At 43.1% G+C, this 16,476-nt stretch overlaps 1 protein-coding gene across 1 annotated transcript; it reads left to right on the top strand.

Moving 5' to 3' along the window:
* Positions 1–743: 743 nt before the first annotated feature.
* gsk3aa (glycogen synthase kinase 3 alpha a) lies at positions 744–16,257 on the top strand. Its single transcript, XM_076301972.1, has 10 exons — positions 744–1,063; positions 3,612–3,799; positions 4,158–4,241; positions 4,952–5,062; positions 5,427–5,557; positions 8,007–8,211; positions 9,893–9,988; positions 10,932–11,118; positions 12,332–12,409; positions 12,778–16,257. The coding sequence occupies exons 1-10, from the start codon at positions 889–891 to the stop codon at positions 12,834–12,836; spliced, it is 1,314 nt and encodes a 437-aa protein (XP_076158087.1). The 5' UTR covers positions 744–888; the 3' UTR covers positions 12,837–16,257.
* Positions 16,258–16,476: the final 219 nt, after the last annotated feature.

Here is a 16,476-nt window from a genome sequence, read left to right as displayed (position 1 = left end):
ACACCCAGTATGGACCATTAACAGATTACAAGTTAGCCTAATATTTGGAGGTCCTAGTGGCTGGAAGGTTTGGACTACAGGCTACACATTGCATAAAAGCAGACCCTGAGCACCCTGAGGAGCATTAGTAAATTCTAGTGATAGGATTCTACACAGAAATGTGAAATTATTCCTGGCATAAAGAGAGGAGCAGGTCAGACAGTGACCAAACTTTTTTGTATTTCTTAGAACAACAGACAGACCTAGGCCTGTCAGTGTCAGAAGTGTCATAAATCACTATGAAGAGTATCCAAATCCCTTAATTTTCGTTTTTAAGCATAAATAGGCTATATTTTTTAATACATATTTTTTTTACAGTGGGTCAGCAGATTCACTCCCATCTGAATAAAGCCTACTGTAGGCATATACCTCATGTTATTTATTTCAGATATCAAATTCTAATTGCAGTTAATAAACTGTAACCTTTTATTACTCATGTTTATTTAAAAAAAAAAAGGCTGATCCCAGATGGGTGAGCTTATATCATCACCAAGGCCACAGTTTAAATTCGGGGAATTGTTTATTGGGTAAATTGCAAGGGAGCGCCATCTGTGGTTCCACTCGAAATATTCCGAAACAGTTGTTGTAGTTGTTTTGGCTCTACCGCTGAAGCGATTGTCTTTCCAACATACCGTTGCTAAGAACTTCATTTCCCAGGAGGCATTGCAATCTGTCATAGAACCGTAGTCTCTCCGGCCAGACATTCAGAGTAGGGGAGACGCAGGGAAACAGATCATTTCGTCTCTTTTATTTCATAACTATTCAACTCATTAGAGGAGTAGTCGAAATTCGAACAGATATCGGATAGGAAAAACCTAAATCCCCCTCCCCGCCACCCTTGCAATAGATATGAGCGGCAGCGGGAGGCCCAGGACAAGCTCTTTTGCTGAGCCTCAAGGCGCTCCCGGAGCCGCTTCATCATCCGCTGGATCAGCCGCTGTCGTGGGGAGCAACACAGGAAAGACCGGGGTCTCGCAGGCCTCGGGCACATCTTCGTCTGGGTGCGGAAATTTGAAGCTGGCCAGTGAGTATTTAACATATTGTTAGTTGTGTAGCTGTATACTATTAAACTAACTCCTGCCTGGTAGTATAATTAATTCACCAGTGAGTGTTTGCGTAGTTTGTAGGCGGAAGGTACCTAGCAAGCTATGATAAAGTTAACGTTAACGTTTATAATCATTTCTCATAATAGCTAACCAGCTGGGTTAGGTAGTTCACCATGTATAACTTGTTAATTCCGCCTCCTTACCGATTGGTAATACTTGTGGCAGCAAATACTGTAATTTATTGAGTACTTAATGTTTACCCACATCAACAACAAGTATCATATTTTTGTACATGCTATGTACCAGGATGTGTGCAAGCTAGCAAAATAACTCGATCTGTATGTTACTAGCCAACGATAGCTAGCTAACAGCGTCGCATCTTAACCATTTGGACGCATCATGAATTCACTAACATTAGGTGTTTTAGCTGGATGTTGTAGGTAGATACTAGATCTTTATGTTGTATAGAAACTGTAACTGTATAGAAAATATTAGCCATGAGTTCATGTCTCGTTACATTGTCTAGTTGCCAGGCAAAGTAACTGGGCTTGTTAACGGTGCAACACAATATATATTTAACGTTAAAGTAACGTTAACTCCACTTATTCAACTAAGTAACGTTAGCGCAACATCAATGGTAACGCAAGCAAGTTCAGTTATGCATTTGGCAATATTAACGTTGATTTGGTTTAGAAACGTGTTCTGGTATTTGGCATCAGTCATTGTAGACCAACATTTAGTCAACTAGGTAGCGGGATGTGTGGGTCATCTGGTGGTTTATAGTGGAATTAATGTAGAGGTATAGTTAGCTTACTCGCTAGCACTGGTAGAGCACTCAGCTAGCTAAGGTTATTAGCAATGATGACTAATGTTAGCTATCCAGATAAATAATACGTCCCTTACTCAGTTGGGGTACTTTGTAGCACTGGCAACTGGAAGTACGAGTAAATACCGAGGTCATTGTATTTTACTCTACCCTATATAGTAGCAAGTCAACATAATCTTGCTTAAATGCCATAATGTGACACCCAATGGGCCTCTGTCACACTGTTCCCAAGCTCTGCCCTTTGGAACCTCTCAAGACCTTTTAGAATAATTGATACTGTTGGCAGGCAGGGTAGCCACATAGCATGTATTGGGCCATTTCACTGAGATGACAAATCAAGCAGAAACTCGATTGTACTTGAGTAAGCTGGGATCCACTGAAATTCTATCTTGAGACTAGGTAATGATTTTCAAAAGATTCAGACCTGACTGATGATGGAGTGCCATTAGATGAATGGTTCAGCCTGGCTTAAAGGCATGAATCACCACGGTGGAGTTTGCTTTAGGAACCTTTTTGTATGAATATGGGTCTTTCAAAAATAAGGCAAGCAGAAAATAAAGGGTAAATAAGTCACCCACAAGGAACAAGCATTGTTCATGTCTTGGATAATTTTGTTACTTGATTATCTCATCTGGAAGTGGAATAGAATGTCTTGGGAAACCAAAAATTGGAGCTTTTTGGAACTTGACGCAAGTTCACTGGATTTACTAATAGCTAATATATTTTATTCTACAATTCCTCCGCAGAATTCCCTCCCACTTTTGGATAATTAAATCTGAAAATGTTGTATTTGTGTGCCTTTTCAGATTTTTGCATGACCAAAGTCACCCCACTGTGTTTTCTGTCGTGCCCTTGTAAGGCTCAAAGTGTAAACATATCGAGCAGCTCTCACCCACACATTTCCACCAGACCTGTGCACGTGTGTTTTGATGGTGCGTGCACTCATCTGGAGACCGGCTCACGTTACATGTTCCTAACCAATATCAGTCCTCTTTTCTGTGCCAGCCTGAGCAGATGAGAATGGGGTCATTGACAGGGCAGTGCGATCGAGTCCCACTGTCTCAAAGTTACTGTCTTGTACTTCAGCACTCACCTGCTTTTTTTGCCAGCTAGTCACGAGTGGCATCATGTTACTATTGCCCCTATACGCACAGATCTTTTCCAGGATGCCTAACGCCTCATGTTGTCTCTCTGCTGGGCCAGTGGTTGGTAGGCCTACTGTTAGATGGTTCTGTGTGGCCAGTGGAAAGCAACAGGGAAGACTTTGTTTATAGGCACAGGAACTGTTGGTCTTTTAAAAACTCTACATTACAGACTAAACCAAGATGTAGGCTACTGTCTATTCAGATCCAATTATGGGCATGACTGAGGTTGTTGATGGCAGATCACATACCTTATGTAAAAGGTAAAGACATTTTGGTTACTGCAGTGCCCAGTTGGTGCTTCTAAGTATGATAGTTATTTTGCCCATCGGTGCTTATGGTCATCAAGAAACTACATATTTACGGTTATTTTAGTTTTGTCTCTCGAGCAAATTCACATAGTGTAGAACTCTGACTTGTATGGCCCTGGTCTGAGCCTTAACAAGCACAAGACGGCTTCAGCTGTCAAGCCAGTGACAAGCTCCTACTGTGCCACCCACAGTCAATCCGACCATGATTGTGTGATTTATACTCGTTTGTGTGTGTGTGTGTGTGCAGGGGACAGTGGAAAGGTGACGACGGTGGTGGCCACCCCTGGGCAAGGCCCAGACCGCCCTCAGGAAGTGTCTTACACAGACATTAAGGTAATTGGGAATGGCTCCTTCGGAGTGGTGTACCAGGCGCGCCTCGTTGACAGCCAGGAGTTGGTGGCCATCAAAAAGGTGCTGCAGGACAAACGCTTCAAGGCAAGTGTCACACACATACACTATATACCCATCCGCACTCTCTCTCAGACATTAAGATGACCCACACACACACACACACACAAAAATAGGCTGACTCTAATCCTAAAAGTTGAAATTGACTGTCGAAACTGCAGGGTAAGAGTTCTGCAGGTTTTTTTTGTAGCTTCAGGGTGCAATCAGACATAGTGTGTGTGCTCCTGGAGTTTCCTACTCCAGTCAGTCTTCACTATTTTTGCATTATAAACTGTATTGTATTACTCAGTGTTTCTCTGTCTTTACATTTTAAATCAATATAGCTATACTTTTATCGAGAAAATCGTTGCTTGGCAATAACTGGTCTTTCTTTGTGTGTGTGTAGAATCGGGAGCTTCAGATCATGAGGAAGCTGGACCACTGCAACATAGTGAGGCTCCGCTACTTCTTCTACTCCAGTGGGGAGAAGGTCAGTACCTCAATGGTGTATCTCAATTCCAGCACTTCAAGTTGTCTCCTCCTCCTCCATAAAGTGCTGAAGCTGCATCTCTCCCCGGCGAGACGAGACCGCACAGCTGTAGACATGCACTTTCTCAAAGATGGAGAGAAATGACCTCTCCAGATGCAAGTTGGAACAGCTCGGAAATTGATTAGCTTCCAACGGGGGGAGAAGACAGAAGTGAAGGCCCCTTGTAGCTAATGAACTAGCCCGGGGAGAAATCGATTGTAAATCTTGTGGCTTTGGCCGTCGCGCCAGCCTGACTGGAACATGTCATTGTGACAGCGGCTCGTCTCTCTCCCGAGGCATTTAGGCCTGTTCGACATGACACAAACCCAATAAGCATAGTCTCACTCTTGCTTTTTTCCTATGCGTCTGAGCATGTTAATATCTTGGGTATACACAGTTGTTTCTCATTAGAAACAATTTGATAATCGTTATTTGAATAAATTATATAAGAAATGATTGGATGTGTTCCTGCTGCTCAGCTGGTGGAGAGCAGTGCTATCAATGCTAAAGTCTCAGTACATGACTCAATAGAGCATACATATACCTCGCTAGATGAAAATGTATACCTGCACTGTACTGTAAGTCGCTATGGATAAAATTGTCTGCTTAATTCTAAAAGGTAAATGAGGAATGTGTGTATTTGAAAAGTGATTGTTGTGGGTCTTCCACAGAAGGATGAGGTCTATCTGAACCTGGTGCTGGACTTTGTGCCAGAGACGGTGTACAGAGTAGCACGGCACTTCAACAAAGCCAAGACCATCATTCCCATCATCTACGTCAAGGTAAGCTCCACACCAGCTGCTCACGGTCAACACAGCCTGTACCGGCTCCTGGATTTTGAAGAAGACTCAAGGACGATTTATTTCGGGACATGTGAGTGAGCTTTGACTCACTACACTTGTTCTTTTTCACGTCACTCGCTCACTTGTTCTTTTATATGTCCCCTTTTCTTCTCTCTGTGGCCTTCTCTCTCCTTACTGCTCTGAGCTGTCCTTTACTCCACTTTTACATCCCAACTGTTCCTCTGTTTTACTATTTCCAACATTCTCACTCTCTCTCTCTCTCTCTCTCTCTCTCTCTCTCTCTCTCTCTCTCTCTCTCTCTCTCTCTCTCTCTCTCTCTCTCTCCTTGCCCTTTGGCCTTCAGGTGTATATGTATCAGCTGTTCCGCAGTTTGGCGTACATCCATTCCCAGGGCGTGTGTCACAGAGACATCAAGCCCCAGAACCTGCTGGTGGACCCTGAGACGGCTGTCCTCAAACTGTGTGATTTCGGCAGGTACGTTTGGGCTCTTTCACTACACAAGGGAAGCTCAATAGAATACACTTGTGAAGTGAGCGTTGCCAGCGCGGTGCTGTTTTGATTGTACTTGTCTGAAGCTGTGATAGTTGTGGTAGGTGTCCGGAAATGAGTAACACGACAAGGTGTGATAAGCTGTGGGGAATGGTGCGATCCTGTCTGATTTCAGCTTTGAGAATTGAGCAGTCATGCAGTCAAATCGTGACAGGTACAGTTGACACTTCACTTGACAAACACTGAAACACTTTGCAGTTAATCTTGAATACATTGTGATGCTGGTCGCTGTTCTATGTTTACTGTATCCTTGTGTTAATGTCAACCAATGCATTAGGCCTAATGTTCGACTGAAGGTGACAAACATGGCTGTTTATTTTAAGTGCAGAGGTATGGAATGTGAGCATGCATTGTAAAGTGGTGCATGACTCACTGTTCTCAGGTAATAGCAGTTCTGATGACTCGAGCTCTCATCAGGATGTTAAAATCCTGCATCCAGTCAAAGCAGCGAATTCTGTGTTAAGCCTCCCCATAAAGCACAGGGCTATGCTCCCAGTCATGGTTCAATAGACTAAGATGAGATTTTTTGTCTTATTAAGAAATACTTAAAACAAATGACAACCCACATTGTACATCTGCAGTGAGAAGAAAAAAATCTGAAATTAACCAGCTGCACTCGACTACCGTTCGGCTTATTGGGACGTTATTGGGCAGCTAGTTTTGAAGACTTGCATGTGAAATGGGGGCGAGCATTGCTTACCCACGTTTTTCTGTCGTTTCAGTTAGTGAAATTTCCCCCTCATCCTGCAGACTGGAACCCCACACACGAGTCAGGGCTGCATCTGTGAGAAACAGATCAGTGTCACAGTAAAGACCGCAGTAAAGACTACAGATCTCAGTGCAGGGGCCATTCTGCTGTGGTGTGGTGTAGTGTACAGATAGACCCAACTCTATTGTGCGGTAATGATCCTGTGTCCCTGCCTGCTGGTCAGCCAGTGTTTAGTATTGATCCGATGTGGGATGTGGAGCCCACAGTGGTAGCCCTGTGCTGGTGGAAGCCGGCTGGTCACCGGGGCTATCGCTGGGAGAGCTCTGCCTTTCACCATAATAAATAATCAGATTACTGGAGATTGTGTGAGAAGTTCTTGTTCTTTTTTTGGAACTGACCTCACGGGTTGCCTTTGTTCTGTTCATTTATTGTACTGTTTTTTTTTTTGTTTGCTTTAAAAAATATATCAGAGAATTAAAAAAAAATGGTTCTATTGACCTTGTCATGCAGCCTCTGTTTAACATTTTTGAAATATATGAAGTTAGAAATACATTTTGTAGGAACTGTTTTAGTTGACTCTTGCTTTTAATTATCTTTTGATACAGCTCAGTATTTTTTTTATCTTTAAGTTTGTCACATTCTTCACATCACTATATCCTGTATTCCAGTGTTTCCCATACATTGACTTATTTGTGGCGGCCCACCACAATATCAACATTGACCACCACACAATGAGTTTCCAGGTTGTACTAAATTGTGCTTAAATCTGGTTAGCATCATAACCACACTGCGCCAATTTGTTAAAAACTGTTGCATTCAAGTTAATTCTGCAAACCTACCACCACAAATATAATTTCATTCTGTGGGAAACACTGTATTCATTAATACACGATCATGTCGAAGGACAAACATGACTCACTTTTCAGTAGACTTACCTAAATGAAGAGTTTGGTTCCAAAACGCTCCATTTTTTAAAAACATTAAAGAGTCATGTAATTTAATTGTGTATTTCAGGAAATATCAATACAATTGCAATAGACCTCTGAAGTTCGCCTACAAAAAAGCAGCCATCTTTGACATCCGGTATCTGGCGATTTTTCCTATGGGAAAATAACATGGGGATTTTGAATTATTGCATCTTTTAAACTCTCGCGGGGATGAAAAAGTCTGAAATGCAGACGTTTTCCTGAACACACTTTTGTCCTTTGCCTTCGAGTGGATACTGTGATCTCCGGTACGTGAAGGCGGCACACTTAGATTGTTGCTACCACAGAGCTAACTTCCAATGCAACTTGCCATAGGTAGTTAGCTTCAATTAACAACCGGATCTCCTTATATGGGCAAAGATGGCCGTTTTGGTTCTTTTTGGTAGGCGAACTTCAGAGGTCTATTGTGTTTTGATTGAGTAAAAATAAATCAAACAACAATACCCAATTACAATTCTACTGAAATAACTTGGAAAACAAAATGTAAAAAAAATATTTATGAAAATTCATTAAAATGAAGGATATAGCATTTTGGAACCAAACTCTTCAAATGTACTTAAACTATTAGCCCATCCTCCCCTGCGCTGAGTTAACACTGTATCCTAACGGGGGGGGGGGTAACACTGTAAACGTGTTGAGTCTGGACTCTTAGCATTTTCCCCCTCTTTTCCCCACTCAGTGCCAAGCAGCTGATCCGCGGCGAGCCCAACGTCTCGTACATCTGCTCGCGGTACTACCGCGCCCCCGAGCTCATCTTCGGCGCCACCGACTACACGTCCAACATCGACATCTGGTCGGCGGGCTGTGTGCTGGCGGAGCTGCTCCTGGGCCAGCCCATCTTCCCCGGGGACAGCGGCGTGGACCAGCTGGTGGAGATCATCAAGGTGCCACCTCACCCGCAGTCATTTAGATTCATTATGGGCCGATCCCACACACACACACACACACACACACACACACACACACACACACACACACACACACACACACACACACACACACACACACTTACCCTTACCCTGACATGCTCTCACACATATGCCTACACACAGGGAGCTCCTGCAGCAAACCTTATTTAAGATCAGTGTGAGGCTCCTTCCTTCCTAGTAAAAATACATAACATTTAATTAAAAGAACTTTGTTCTAAGTCCTGTAATGGACTTAAAATGTGGACTCAACATTTGCCGTGCTAATAAAAAGGATGCTTTTATTGTGTCTCACTACTTCACTCAGACAGTAATGAGGCCACAAGCCAAAACGCACCTCTGCTGCAGCGCTGGGTAACAATATAACATAATGGCTTTTATGGGCTCTGTCCAGTTCCTCTGTTAGTTATCAGGAGTTTTTGGAATCGGCAGCCTGCGGCTATTCATTGGCACCATCAAGGCAGCGCCACTCATTTGTGGGACTTTTACATTTTTAAATTGTCACAAATTCTTTTAGAAGAACTTTTGCAAGCATCACTGTTTTTGAACTTTGTAGCTCTAGACCGAGAAGTCATGACATTTTGAGGTTATTAGTACAATTTTTGTATGGATCTAAGCCTACCGTGGGGGTTTGAGACCGGGTTGTTCTTGGATATTAAATGTCAGATTGACTTCCTGCCCCTTTGTCTATTGACGAAAAAGTTGACGTTATTAATGAACCTCAGTACCTCATCTCAAATCCTTGTACTTTCAACAGGCACAAGCAGACACAGAGAATATTTGAAAGCACTTCTGTCTTCTTCAAACATTGTGTAACTGTCAGTTAGCCCGAGCCCATAATGCTGGAAACCCAGGTCTGCAAGGCACACTTTTCTGCCACATTTGCTGACTCCCAGAATGCCGCTTTCCCGTCATCATCCTTGAGAATGGAAGGAGCGTGTCTCGCGTCAGGAGAAACTGCCGAGTCAGAGTGTTGGTGTTATTGGCCATCAGTCAAACTAATGAGGTCTAATTGAGTGATTGGAGCGCTGCGGCGGCCACTTCCTTAAACGCGCTTTGGGAAAGAACGAGAAGCGTGCGGCTGACATGTGGAAAGGCACCAGCACCGGTGCCGCCGCCAGTGTCCGAATTCATTTGGCCCCGATCCTCTCACATGTGTAATTGAATTCTGTGTTGGACTTAATGAGCCTGATGGGGGCTGATTGCAGGGGAATTTTGTGTGTGTGTGTGTGTGTGTGTGTGTGTGTGTGCGCCACCATCCGCTGAGCTCCTCATGTCACGACTGGGAGAACTCAATCTGGACATGTTTCAGATCATGCACTTGACCTTGAACCAGCCAGTCATTTTCTGCTGGATTTGAGGGTGTTGCTTTGCTAATCACAGTGTAATTAAAACTGACTCTGCTTGGCTAGGACATCCTTTATGTGATTACATATTAAAATCCTAACGTGACATTAAACAAAGGTTATATACTGACAGGCATTTCAGCCCCAATCAGCAAAGAGACCGTTTCCCCCTTTTGGAGGCCTTATATGTATTTCATGTATATTTTTATTATGTTGAGCAAGGAAAAAAACACATGAATGTGCAACGTCTTCCATTTGTCTGATATTAGTTTGTGCCTGATTTTTGCTCACAGGTGCTTGGGACCCCAACAAGGGAACAGATAAGGGAAATGAACCCCAACTACACAGAGTTCAAATTCCCCCAAATAAAAGCACATCCCTGGACAAAGGTGAGGATCAGAAATGCGCTTTGGTAGTAGCTAAGGTCTCTACATTCAACTGTTTGAGTGAAAAACTAAAGTCAGATGAAGTGATTTTACTTCAGTACTGTTGGTAGATGAGGAGCCACTGCACTAGATGTTAACTCTGAGGTTTATTGTTGTGCAATTTTGGCTGCTCTTATGTAAACGTCTCCTTTCAAAATGTATCTTCTTTCAGGCCATAAATCATTTTTTGACTCTTGGTTTCAACTAAACAAAAATGTCCCCAAGACAAAACCCCAATTGTAATTATCTGTCTGCCCTGGGTGCTAATTTTCTTGGATTTTAGGTCAGCGTCTTCTAGAAGACTAGTGGGTTGTTGTTTTTTTGTCATTTCTTTCTTGCAGTCCGTCTTTCTTTCCTTCCATTTTCCCTTTATTTTTGTTAATAATTTTTGCAGTGTACTCAGAAGTTCTCTTTTGGTTGGTTAAGTTAATAATTGACATTCCCAGCAGTCATCCCAAAAAATGAACATTAGGTCCAGAGGGGAAATGGGCTGTGCCAGAGCTCCAGCCTGGGCTATTAGACCCTAACTAATGATTTCATAATGAACTGCCTCTCTCACTTTACTCTTCCTCTCCTCATCTCCTTCTGTCGTTCATTGTGCACCCCCTCATCCATTTTTCTCCTTCTTCGCCTCTTGTTTAACCATCGCCTCCTTTTTTCCCCATTCGTTTTCTTCCCCCTCTTTTGATTTTTCAACACCCTCCGTTCCTCTTCTCTCTCTTTTTGTAATTTTTATCACTGCCCTCCTCCTGTTCCTCTTTTACTTCTTTCTCCCTCATCGCCCCCCCTTCATCCTCTCTCTCTCTCTTTTTCTCTCTTCTTTCTTATGCTGTCCTTCCCTCCCAATTTCTCTTCCTGACCTCCCTCTCTTTCCCTCTCTCTCTCCCTCTTTACGTGCGTGCCTCAGGTCTTTAAGCCGCGTACCCCACCCGAGGCCATCTCCCTGTGCAGCCGCCTGCTGGAGTACACGCCCATGACGCGCCTCTCGCCGCTGGAGGCCTGTGCCCACGCCTTCTTCGACGAGCTGCGCCAGCCGACCGCGGGGCTGCCCAACGGCCGCGCCCTGCCCCACCTCTTCAACTTCACCACGACTGGTGAGCGAGCCCCCGGGCACTCGCAATGCACACATACCCACATCCGCCTGTCCCCCGTAAATCATGCCCATGCCCCGCTGGGAAACTTAAACTGTTATCACGTATTTAAACACTTTTCTTTGGACTCGTAAGCAAAAGCAGTTAGAAAAAATCCATATAATTTGCCAAGAGCCGGTGGCAAAGGTAACCGCTTTCCTTGGTCCACATACTTGCAATAATACACATAAAAGTGACCACTTAACCCTTGGCAATGTTGGGAAATTAACATTCTAAAGAATATCTGGGTTCATTGAATTCAACATAGAATTTTAGAACCTTCAATTGTTGCGGAACTTAGAATGTTCAAAAATCTACACCTTTAAGGGTTAATCCATATTTTTAGGCCTCCTATGATGAATGAGAAACAAAGCTAAGCTTTGCTAGCCTCTTTACTACACCAACATAGCGACACACCCACACATGCTTGTTTGATGTGCATGTATGCAACCTCAGACTTCCTGAGCTCCCACGTAGCCTGGGACACCTGCGTTCATGCACACACTTCCTGCTGGCATGTGTCTGGCACACATGACCTCACACTTACACCTTCGTGTTCACCTCCTTTACTGTACTTCAGATTGAACGCTGCGCCACATTTCCTGTCGTGCTTGTTCATGCTCTCACTAAACAAACACGTGCTGCTCCTGTGCAGCAGGGCTTCTCAAACTCTTTGGTTCCGAGAACCCCTTTTGGGGGAGAACATATAACGTAGATATGAATTTTTAAAAGGATTTCCAATGAACTCAAACTAGAAATTAAAACAAATTATTTTGTGGATCCCTTGGCAATGGGTAGTGGACCTCACTTTGAGAAGCACAGCTGTTTAGAACAAATATAGCCCTTGGATGTCTGATACCCTTTGCATTTCACCTTCAATGTATGTACCATACATTCAGCCTGGACACTTACTTTATATCTGCTACACTCTGAGGGCATGAGCTTGGGGGCTCATGAACATGCCCACAGAGTGTAGCGCTGTAGCTGCCTGGCTACTCTAGCTGTTGGCTGCAGCAACTCCAGCTAGGTAGAATTGATTGTTTTTGTTTTTGTCGTACCGACAGTACTCAGTGACCTCGAGAAACTGTGTGAAAAAAATTCTCCGGAATTCTCCTTTAATGTTCGCCGGAATTCTCCTTTAATGTTCTCCGGTGCTCTCCCTCTTCTCTCCTTGCAGAGCTGTCCATCCAGCCGCAGCTGAACTCCTCTCTCATTCCGCCTCACGTCCGCGCACAGACCTCGGCCAGCTCACACGGTATTGGGTCCCTACGGCACCTGTTTACTCACATTTGCTAAGAAAGTCTTGTACTGGTCTGGAGGGAGGGAGACTTGTGTTCAGAGTTGTAATGGAGACTCGGTTCTAGCCTCATTCACACACAAAGTGAAACCCAGGTCTGTAGTGGTATTTTAACGAAAGGGTCTGATGTTGGAATGAAGTTGACGTGCTGAAGTTGAATCGGCAAGGCATCTGTTGAATGTTTTCTGTTTGTTTATTCATTTACTCACAATCTACTTTTCTTTCTGTCTCTCCCCCTTCCTCATTTTGTTCCCTTTCTTTCCACCCCTTTCCAATCTCTCTCTCTTTCTCTTTCTCTCTCTCTCTCTCTCGTTCCTTTTCCTCAGATGGCCCTGGATCAGATGGTTCTGCACAGCCCGGTTCAGCTCTCAATAATAGCACCTGAACAATCACTATTGATCACACATGCATACACACACACACACACACACACACACTAACACACGCAGTAGCACGTAAATCAACTCCTCAACATGCGTAACTGACCATAAGCACACACACACGCACCTGAACACACACATACAGTACATGCTAGAATACTCAACCTAAACCATTACCTCAATCTAACAGTTAGAATGAAAAAACACAGCACACACTCAGCCCCCCACCCCAAAACACACAGCACACTCAAACAAACTCACGCCGATAACATGCACACATTTTGTTCCTGATTCTTAATCATTTTCTTTTGTTACAAATAGACACACACACACACACACACACACACACACACACACACACCCTGTAATGTGTTCAGATGTACATAAAGAGTTCCATATTTCAGTCCCACTGCACGGACAGTTCTCTTCCTGAGGTTCAAACCAGTGATAGAGCAAGGGACAAAACCAGAGAGCAGAAACTCACCCAGTCGATGTAAGCTACCTATGAATCTCTCTCTCTCACACATCAACTAACACACACATACACACAAACACACACACACACACACACACACACACACACACACACTGTACACACGCAGGTTTGCAATCCCGACACACATACATTTATCCACACAGCCATCCTTGTCCCTGCACATACACACACACACCCACACCCACACAGCAACCCCCGGTCTCTCTTGTTCCAGACAAACAGTGGTATCAGTCCTGTGAAATGGGTGTTTGTATACGGACCGAGCAGCTCTTTCACTGAAGCATGTGTCCTCTCATTACACCTATATTCACTACTTTTGGGGATTGTTATTGGACCTATGGTCTTGATTTATGGCTTATGGTTGTCAGACCTGTATTCATGTCCATGGGTCGATTAGGTGTGTTAATGTATTCATGTATATAGGTTGGTTATAATAGCTGTACTCATGTCAATGGGAATTTGTACATCACTAGTCATGATTATGGCAATTGTTATAACACCTGTATTCATGTTTATAGACAGCAGAACATGCAGTGGCTGGAGGGGCAGGTCCTCTATTTAAGAGTCTGCTTTTATTGAGATTTTTTTTTCCCTTTTTTATATAAATCTTAATTTATTTGACTGCACAGACAATGATGTAGAAAAATACAAGAGACTTTCTGCCACCAAACACCAGGTCAGATGTTTTAGCTTTGGGTTGAAATGAATGAAAAATAATTTTAGGTGCAGGTCCCTCTGATAAAAGACGAGAAAAAGATGTCAAGTACAGAATGTGGTCACAACAATGAGCTTTTCAGAAACAGGGAAAATGTAGAAGCTATGGTTTTATACTTTTATTGCATTGTATTTTTTATTTTTTCCCCTCCTTTTTTGTTTCTTGTAAATGTATTTATTATTTTAAATCATTTTTGAATGGAAAGGGGGCATAAAGGGTTAAAGTGGGTGGGTTGGGTAAGAGAAGGGTGGTGGGCCCGTGTGATTAGGAGCAGTCGATCATCATCTCCCAAGGGTCAAGTCTTATATTTAAGTCTTAACGTGCATCCCTAGGTGGGATCCCCTTTTAAAAGCCACACCTACCATAGTGTACATACTTAATCCGCAATGAAAAATATAACCGTAACAGGAAATAAAGCAGACGCTGGAATAACTCAGTGGATGTGTCAATAGAGAAACCCGAGAGATTGGAGGATGTGGGAGAAGATTATTGTATGTGTCCACTTAGTTGTATGGGTCTGGGTTTTGTAAAAGATGCACCACAGTCACAAAGCAGTTCTGTTGCTCAATACAATGGACAATTCAAACAGGGATTCAGATATTCAACAGGGTGTCCGTACGAGTTGTAGTGAATGCTAACGAAAAATATTGTATATGATCCGTGGGGCAAGTGTTAGGATTGTGCACTCTTTTTTTTTTTTTTTTTTTAGTTATTGGCAAAGCGATAACTGGTCTGCCGTTCAAGGACATTTCATTTGTCTCTCGGGACATGGAAAGTGAACTGTGGTGTATTCTCTGGTAGAGTCTGGGTATTTATTCCTCTTAATTCCTTTTAGACGATATAAGAGACTGGTCGCTAGTAGAGAGTAGCTGAAGTAGAAAAAGACTTGCGTGGCTGTGGCTGTCTTTTGTGCGTTTTTTTCCCTTCTTTTTTTCTTTCTGTGTTGCATTACGTGCGCAACTCAGAATGTTGCACCTTCCAATGTACTAGATAAGATCATAAACGCATCAGTATTGATCCGTAGCAATCCAGCCGCATCTTCTGAAATGTACAGTGTAACTTCCGCCTTTGCCTCTCCTATAGAACAAAACATCTCTTCTGCTTATTCCCCCCTCCCAATCCTCTGTTCCGTCTCGGTCCCATGTTGCACTTGTCTGCCGTCTGTGAAGATCACCTTTTTATTTACCTTTCCTTGCTTTTTTCAGAATATTTGTTTTCTTTTTTTTTTGTCAGGTGTTCTGTGGAAGTGGTATGGCTCTGTCCATATTCACTCCAGGCACTCGTGTCTGTTTGTAAATATTGTTGTATCTCAAGCCTGTGTTCCCAGATGTAAATACCAAACTGTACCACTTTTCTCTGTTTTTTGATTTAGAATGTATCTCTGTCTTGGGTCATCTCTCTCTCTTCCTCTCGCTCAATTTGTGGTTTTCTGCCTCATATTGGGAAGCTGAAGAACAGCTAATTACTTTTTTTTTTATTTATTGTGGTTTTAGCTGGTGTCTTTTGATGTGAGTCCATAATTGTACTTACCTGTGATTAGTGCGTGCGTGTGCGTCCGAGCGAGTGAGTTTGTCCTTTTAGGCTATGTACTGACTTCTTTGGCACAGTCATCATTTTAAAGTAAGGGATGCTATGCGACAGTGTATGTGTGAGCATATTAAATCAGGTTAAGCCTACTCTTGGTGTTGATGTCTCCCCCCTTTGACAAAGTTCTTCAGATCATCCGGGGTGAACTTACAGCAATTTTAGAAGATTAAAGAAAGAAAAAGTTTCTGTAAACACACTGAAGTTTTGTGACGTCTGGCAGTGGGTCTACTGCTGCTTAACGCGCCCTATTGTGGCTGTAGTTTGTCATTTGATGGGGTGCATGCTGAACTGTAGATCCTTGAGCCACAATGGTGTTGACAAGGAACACCCCTGCAAACACCTAGCAACTGTCAAGTTTTTTTGTTTTGTTTTGTTTTGCTCTCGTGTTGTTTCTAAAGCAGGACTGGCTGGATATTGTCTCAAACGTATTGTTCCCTGTGAGTACCTGATAACTGTAGCTTTTTTATTTTATTTTAATTTTTGATGCAGTGATTGTGTCATGTTTTAAGAACTGATACCAGAGCTTTGGTCCAGTTCTACTGACTGGAAGAGGAAGAGAGAGAGAAGAGGAGAGATAACATGCTTGTCAGTCTGATTTGAACTCATTAAATAAAGAGATGAAACTTCAGCTGGTCTGTATCGCCTGTGTGTGTGTGTGTGTGGTGTGTGTGTGTGTGTGTGTGTGTGTGTAGGCTGTATATATGTGTGTGTGTTTTAAAAGAAGGTATGAGACTGATCAGTAGGAAGACTGAAAGATGCAGGTCCTGAAAGCAAGACACGTGTGGGTTGCAGGATGATGTAAGGCATAGGCTTGAATGTGGGATTAGTCTATCTAGGAAGATCAAGT

This window comes from Alosa pseudoharengus, unplaced genomic scaffold (assembly GCF_046254945.1).
Source record: "Alosa pseudoharengus isolate Yale_2024_CS ecotype anadromous, Long Island Sound unplaced genomic scaffold, YU_APseudo_1.1 YU_APseudo_1.1_scf_23, whole genome shotgun sequence".
Taxonomy (NCBI): domain Eukaryota; kingdom Metazoa; phylum Chordata; class Actinopteri; order Clupeiformes; family Clupeidae; genus Alosa; species Alosa pseudoharengus.
This window is presented reverse-complemented; position numbering and strand designations above follow the sequence as displayed.